The sequence below is a fragment of the Vicia villosa genome, linkage group LG6, assembly GCF_029867415.1.
Source record: "Vicia villosa cultivar HV-30 ecotype Madison, WI linkage group LG6, Vvil1.0, whole genome shotgun sequence".
Taxonomy (NCBI): Eukaryota; Viridiplantae; Streptophyta; class Magnoliopsida; order Fabales; family Fabaceae; genus Vicia; species Vicia villosa.
Window position 1 is genome coordinate 134,068,824 of NC_081185.1, and position 8,027 is coordinate 134,076,850.

The 8,027-nt window shown below is 30.8% G+C and overlaps 1 protein-coding gene across 1 annotated transcript; it reads left to right on the top strand.

Annotated features, from left to right (window-relative positions):
* Positions 1-673: 673 nt before the first annotated feature.
* Positions 674-5,457, top strand: LOC131610087 (protein root UVB sensitive 2, chloroplastic-like). The gene is made up of 9 exons (XM_058881953.1): positions 674-1,036; positions 1,154-1,242; positions 1,336-1,420; positions 2,156-2,215; positions 2,306-2,399; positions 2,518-2,615; positions 2,807-2,986; positions 4,220-4,342; positions 4,443-5,457. The coding sequence occupies exons 1-9, from the start codon at positions 911-913 to the stop codon at positions 4,863-4,865; spliced, it is 1,278 nt and encodes a 425-aa protein (XP_058737936.1). The 5' UTR covers positions 674-910; the 3' UTR covers positions 4,866-5,457.
* The last annotated feature ends 2,570 nt before the right edge of the window (positions 5,458-8,027 follow it).

Below are 8,027 nucleotides of genomic sequence, written 5' to 3' on the forward strand. Positions count from 1 at the left end.
TGGACCACGATGATGATAAATAGACGGTTACATCTTAAAAGACTTGAGGTTTGGTGGAGTGTTGATTGCCATGACACGATGAAAATGATAACTATATGATACTAAACATACATGGTAATGGATTAACAAACCTAAAGAGAACTTTGTTTAGGTGGTTTGCTTAAGATGCATGATAACATGTTTTAACTTCTGATTCTAATACGAATGTGAATATTTCTAATATGCTTCTTAATGACATCGAGACACTTCAAAAATAAACAAATTCCATAATCATATTAACCATATGTATGAAAACATGGTATACTACCGCACATTTATAACCTCTGATTTTTACAGAGTTTCCAACTGAGGCTAAGAAAATCATGAGTATGCAAATATCCTCTTAAGTTGGGAGCCCAAAGTTTAGATCCTTTGGTTATAGACTATAGCCTATAGTTTATAGGCTTATGTTGTCTTGCGAATTTGGATCCTCTCATGCTGTTTTGGTGCAGCCCTCTCTCCTTTTCCTAATCCAATGGTTGATTGTAACACCATGAAGAAACAATAGTACAAAAATGAGAGAGAAAGAAATGGATAAATGGTTGAGATGATAGCATGACAGAAACATGAGAGAGATAGCATGAGAGGATCCAAATCCGTTGTCTTGCATATTTTTGAAGTGCCCTTTATTAGATAGAACCTGTTTCCATTATTTGTTATTTATTTTTCTTTTTTTTCTTTTCTTTGTCCTTTCTATCGTGTAAACCCAAACTAAACCAGCTTCATGTTCCTCTTGGTGCCTCCGTCGTGCTTGCAGACAGTTTTCAATTCTCCCAACTAAACCCACCTTTCACCATATCCATTTCATCTCACCTTTTTGCTGCTTCTCAGCACGCACCATCCCCAATTTCTCTATCTAGCTGGTTGGCACATGTCGCTTGACTTCGACATTGACAATATCGAAATGGAGAAAAACGAAGCAACTCCTCTCTTCTGGTTCGAAACTTCCAACTCCGTCCGTAGCCGCCACCAATTTCAACCCGACGGTCAACTCTCAGTACGCCATTTCAATTCAATTCAATTCAATCCAACCATTTTCTATAATCCATACTTTAACACTTAACCATTCATTGCTCTTTCGTTACCCTAACAAATGTTTATGGTTTCTCTATAGGTAGTTCTTGTGGATGATTCTAGACCGTTGTATCAAAAGGTTGCTGGATCTTTCATGAACAAGTTTTTCCCCTCTGGTTATCCATACAGGTACATTGAATTTTATTCTTTATTCTTCCTGAAATTGTAGTTGTAGTTATGACTTAGTTTTGAGGGATTCAATTTCATGTGTTTTTTTTGTAGTGTAAATGAAGGATATCTTAGATACACGCAGTTTCGAGCTGTGCAACATGTTACTAGTGCTGCAATGTCAGTGTTATCCACTCAGGTGCATTTTCTCATACACTCTCAAAAATCTTAGTGAAACATGTAGATTCTTTAGAGTAAAGGTTTAAAAAACGTTATGTTATCGTGAAAACGGTATCAGAAGGTACCGATATCTATACCGATGTTCTGATGAAAAAGAAATTGTGATTAATTCATACCACGACGACCAAATTCAGTATCACAACATCTATAAAGACCGAAATAGTGTAAGTCTTTACGCGACCATGACCGTTACTTAAAACCTTAGGTGTCACATTAGCTGTATCAAAATTAAATAAACATACATAAATGTATATTTGTTAGTCCATTTGGCCATTGAATCTGTATTTTCTTATAGTGTGTTTGGATATACGTTGGAATTGCCTAAAGCACGGTGAACTTTCACATTAATACAAAAGCTTAGTTTTGTAGCTTCTCAATTTTCACGGTAGCATACGCGCGAATAGAGTATTGGACGCGTATCCAAACATACCATAAGTTAGTTTGGTCTTTGAATGGGTCTTTCGTTAGTCTGTTTAATCTATAAAATTACTAACAAAAGACACTGGGGATTTTTTTTTTTGTTTTTGTAATTTTGATACTTTCAAAGACTATAATGACAATGCCTCACACATTTAAAAATCAAAATGACTGATGAATGTTTAACCTTCTTTTTATTCATATTCTATTTATTCCTAACGTAATAAAAATAGCAGTATGTACATCTGATTAATATTATCTGTGTGTTGTTGTGCAGTCACTGCTAATTGCTGCAGGGTTGCGGCCGACTCCTGCTCAGGCAACTGCTGTTAGCTGGGTAATTTGATAATAATTTCTGTTGACAATTTCTTAGACTGGTAATTGTGGCATAAGCTTAATATACCCTGTTTGTGTTACTCGCATCCAGATTTTAAAGGACGGAATGCAACATGTAGGGAAGATAATATGTAGCAATTGGGGTGCAAGAATGGATTCTGAGCCTAAACGATGGAGGTTGCTGGGTATGCAATTGAGCTAGAGCTTTCCTTTCAACTCTCACGCCTTTCTCCTCTTCTTATATTAGTTGTGATTTGCTTAGTGTACAAGTTGTCATATTGTGATTAACTCTACATTTTGCAGCTGATGTGCTTTATGATTTGGGCATGGGCTTGGAAGTGCTTTCTCCGTTATGCCCGCATCTTTTTCTTGAAATGGCAGGCTTAGGAAATTTTGCCAAGGTTTATATTTTTTATAAGTAATTCGACGTTGTGGCATTTGCTGCAATTTAAAGTTGATTCTGTGCTAATTCTGTATTAAAAGCTATTTATTTCATTATTAAGAACTTTAGCATCCTATTCTAAATCCGTAGTGAATATATAATTTTTTTTAAAGATATTAACGTGTCGTTTTGTTGTTATGGAGTTAACAGGGGATGGCTGTTGTTGCAGCCAGAGCAACACGATTGCCTATATATTCCTCGTTTGCTAAAGAGGGAAATCTCAGTGATCTATTTGCTAAAGGGGAGGCTTTTTCAACTCTCTGTAATGTTGTGGGAATCGGAATTGGAATTCAATTGGCTTCTACTATCTGTGCATCAACGCAGGGAAAGGTATAGAGATTTTATCTATGAAGCACCGACAACATCTGAAATCAGGCATGTCCGTGTCCGTGTCGATGACGGACACCTGCACCGACACTTGCAATTACATTTAACTTATTCATTTTATTTGTTTGTTCTTTGGCTTTAGTGTTAGATTTAATTTTCAACTTGTGTCACACAGTTAGTTTGTGCTGACAATATCTGTGATATTGTTCTTGGTTGTGGACTTGTGGATTATACATTTTATGGAATTCCTTTAAAACCGGTTCAATGCTATGTAGTATGTACCAATTTACTCAGAACAAAAGGAGAACAATTTTTAATTCTAGAAAAAATAGATAGAAACAGGGGAACAAATTTTTTCTGTGATATTGGACTTATGAGGGAACTCCAGATTTAAACTTGGTCATATTTACTGCTAGCACCAACAAGTTTGGGCCAAGTCTCTCTCTTCTATGGATCTTAACACGACATGTTTGCTTAACTCAGTTAATTAGTTCTTGGGCTCTAACAAAACTATTTGGGTAGATTACCTTTACCCTCTAAGAATTTAACAATTTTTTCAAATGACCCCCCTGGACTCTTTGTGTGTCATTTAACCCTTTCAATTTTAGTTAGTTTGACTTGTTAATGTGAACTGCAGCAATTTAACATTTTCTCTACCCTTGGGCTATGTTTGGGAGTTAGATTTTTGGGGGTAAAGGAGGGACGGCTTTTATATAAATTTATGACATTGAAAATACTGCATTTTTTCTGGGTGTTTTGAAAAATGTAAAATTTTAAACCATTATATAGTCAAGACCTAAGGCTATTAGTGTTAATAAAAACTAAAGTCTAAGTGAGGGCACCTGCCTACACGAGTGGTAACCTGGGTCCGGCCCTGACCACAACCCCATTACTCAAAATGTGAAAGTAAACATTTCTTTTTTTACTTTACTTTCTAGAGATGTTATTAAGCATGCAACGTGCCTTGGTGAAAAATATACATTTTATTGATGATTTACAATCGATGTGTGAAGCATTTTTTGTCAATTGTTTGAGGGTCGACTCCTTTCTATCGCTGGTCTTATATTATTAGTGTTTATTTGTATCAAAACTTTTTTACTCAAAAAATAAAGGAAGCAAATATTTTCTTCTAGTTATTTGTATAGAGATATTATTAATAATGTTGTAGAACTCAAATGCAAAACATACATTCTATTGATGATTCCAACTGATTGATTATGGAACATTTTGCGCCAGTTGGTCATTTGTCCTCTCCTTTCAGCTATACATATATACTCTGTGTCTGAAGAGATGAGAGCTACTCCTATCAATACTTTGAATCCACAGAGAACTGCAATGATAGTGACTGATTTTCTCAAGGTCTGGTTTGGACTATTTAGTAAACAAACTCTCCTTTCGTTTTTCCTTCCTTTATTTGAAACAAATATACTGTTTGACTGTTAATTGAATTCCAAAACAGGCAGGAATCGTATCAAGCCCTGCTGACCTAAGATACAAGGAAAATCTACTTTTTCCTGTGAGACTCGAAGATGCTGGAAATGTAAGAGTAGGGAAGTCTTTACACGAGGTTATTAAACCATCGAAGCTCGTTGAATTAAAACAAGTATTCCCTAAGGAGAAGTTTCTTTTAAATCGTGGGGGTAAATGCATTGACATGGTATTGAAACAAGATGCTAGTGGTGAAGATGCATTGAGAGGCTGGCTAGTTGCTGCATTTGCTGTACAAACTGAGAGTTCTTCCCATGAGCTTAGTGCTAGTGTTCTGCAAGAAGCATACGACAAAATGAATGGAGTCTTTCCTGTGTTTTTAAAAGAATTACAGAGCAAAGGGTGGCACACTGATCGTTTTCTTGATGGAACCGGTAGCCGCTTCACATTCTAATGTTTTTATGAAAATCCCATATGGGTTTCAGTAAAGATTTTACTCGTTATTTGAGAGATTTTGATGTACTCTTGGTGGAGTAAATTTAATGATTCATAATACATTAACTGTACATTTAGCTATTATTTTTAAGAATAGTATTTAGTTGTACTGTTTTTTTTTCTTCACGAGTATGTAAAGACTAACAATAACCCTGTTCCTTACAAACTGATACAGAATTTAATATTCATGTCCCTATAATTCTGCTCACATAATTTATTAGGTTCTATTTTAATTTCATTTCTAAGAGAATCTATTGACAAATATGTGTTAGAAAGTATGCTGTCAATAGTCTTTAGTCTCTATGATAAACAGGTGGGGTCAAAGAGGGATGATGTGTTTTGCCAAGGTCTCCCGGCCACTGATTTTCTCATGAAAAATATGCTGAAACACAACATTATCAAGCTGATGAGCCAGACCTTAAATCTCAAAAACTAATGTTGAGTATGGGTGAGGAAGGACACCTTTTCATCAGAAAATAGATTGCAACCTCAGAGTTCTCTGACAATACCACAGTTTGTTTAAAACACCTCAATAAATTTTAATATAATGCTCTTAATATTGTCCTCCTACTATACTTATACATGTTTTTTTGCTTGAGCATGGAACTGGAAGTGTATTTTATGGAAAACTCCTTCACCAAGATGAGGAAAACTCCTATCAATTTTTATTCATATTCATCATTTTATTCTTTCTATTTTCGAATGGACATCTCTTAAAAATTATTAAAAATTAAAGAATGAAATAAATTTTAATTAAAATAATAAAATTAAAAAAATGATTTGGAAGCTCTACTGCTATTTGAAATAGAGTAAAAATAAATAAAAGTTAGTAAAAAAACTATAAATTCATAATGAAATACATTTAATAAATAAAATTATGCTTTTCAGAGATATTAAAAATAAAATTGATCTAAATAAAAATCGCAAATTACTAAAGAAAAAACTAAAAACCACAAAAAAGTTAATATTATTAGATGTGTTTGTATGTCATTTGGTGAAAATTAATGGTTCAGATCAAACATCAAATTTATGTTTTAAAACTAATCCAAACAAAATCAAATCACATGTATATATTTTTATACTTATTTTTTTATTAGTTTGACATATTACATTAATTTATTATTTGATGACACTTATTTTTTAATGCTATTTATTAATTTGATTTGATATTTATTTTATTATTTCATTTGTTTCAACCATAATCATTCATTCAACTATAATTAGTCATTCTCATTTTGTAATATTAATTTTTAATATCATATATGTTATATCTTACATCAAACCTAATATTTTTATAATATTAATAAAAAAGATAATTTATAATTTAAATATTTAAAAATCAATCCAAATTAAACCACATTAAATTAGATCACACCATATTATTTTTTTAACATATCATCTAAAATCAAATCGAATTGAGAATAAATTAATCTTCAAACTAGATGGGTTTTTACCTCAAAATCAATCTAAACTGCATCACAAGTAGCCTTAACTTTATAGATGTAAGTTTAAAACCTATAAGTTATAAATCAACTTATTTGTCTTCTAAGACTCTAAAATTATGTTTGAATTGACGGTGAACATACTTGATTCTAGCAGAATTGAGTTTGGTAAAATTGATTTTGGTGGTAGAAGCTACAAATTATAGCTTCAAGTAGAATCAGTTTTGGAGGCAGAGTCAATTCTACTTTTGTTAAAACAAACATCTCAAAATCACACAAAATCAATTATATACTTCTAGAATTGATTCTGGATCTTCCAAAAATCAATCAAAACATGCTAGAAACCTAATCTAAATAATAAAATCTTATTATTTACCTCTTCATTCCTTTCCGTCATATCAATTATTCACACTTACATTAACGGATAAAAACATAATTCATGTAATCATATTAATATGGCAATAACAAAACTAAACCTTCACAATTAGTTTTGGTTGGGTTGAATTTTCTCTCTCTTGAAAATCAAAGATTATGGAGACATTCAAATCAAAGCACGTGGTGCTGAAACAAATATAATCATTTGATATTGCACACATTAAAGTAAAAATAATACATTCATATAATATTATTTACTTTTTAAATTTGAATGATGACCGGTTTCTTTTTGAGGAGCCGAGTAGTCATTAGCTTTAGTTGTTAAACATATATTAATTTGTAACTTTAATTTAAACAATCGATCGGTGGCGGAGCCAGAAATTTTAGAGAGTTTGGACAAAAAATTTACACATTTATTTTTACTAATTTTACACCCTGATTCTATTAATTTTGCTCTTGATTTTATCTAAAAAATTTATCTTTAATTTTGTCCAAAAATTTCACACCCTGTTCTTACTAATTTTGCCCTTAATTTTGTCTAAAAATTACTAACTTTGTCCCTGGTATTGTCTAAAAATCGACTATTAGATGAGGAGTATACAATAAAATGAGGGGTTGAGCCCGAACTCGCTGGGCTATAGCTCCGCCCCTGCAATCAATCATCATATATTCGAAGCTTATATATATATATATATATATATATATATATATATATATATATATATATATATATATATATATATATATATATATATATATATATAAAATATCTAATTTATACTTTATAATATTTCTATCTTTAAATATAAGACATATAGATAAAGTTACAATTTAAAAATTATTAAACTATTAAATTTTTTAATAAATTTTATAATTTAAAAAAGAAATAAAAAACAAGAATGATTTAATATTTATATAAAATATTTAATACAAATAATATAAGACTCGTTTGTTTTAATTTTTTAAAAAATAGATTTATTCTTTGTATTTTTAAAAATAATTTTTATGAAGATATTTTTTAAATATTAAAAGTTTTTTAAATTTGTCTTATCTAAATTGAAAAATTACTTTTGATATCCAATAACATGAATATACATTCTTGTAGATTAAAACTTAATCGAAATCACAATGTTTTAAAAAAAATTGTATTTCAAAATGATTTTTATAAAAAAAAATATTTAAAATAGTTTTAAAATTAAATGATTTTTTAAAATTTCAATATCAATAATATACTATAAAATTTATTTTATAAAAAGATAAATTAATAAAAAATAAATAATATACTTTAAAATTTAAAAATTATT

Bases quoted from the DNA above. Each gene is read 5' to 3' on its own strand.
- LOC131610087 (XM_058881953.1), top strand. From the start codon at position 911: ATGTCGCTTGACTTCGACATTGACAATATCGAAATGGAGAAAAACGAA. The intron at 1,421-2,155 runs GTGCATTTTCTC...GTTGTTGTGCAG, and splicing joins TGTCAGTGTTATCCACTCAG to TCACTGCTAATTGCTGCAGG. The intron at 2,616-2,806 runs GTTTATATTTTT...TGGAGTTAACAG, and splicing joins GCTTAGGAAATTTTGCCAAG to GGGATGGCTGTTGTTGCAGC.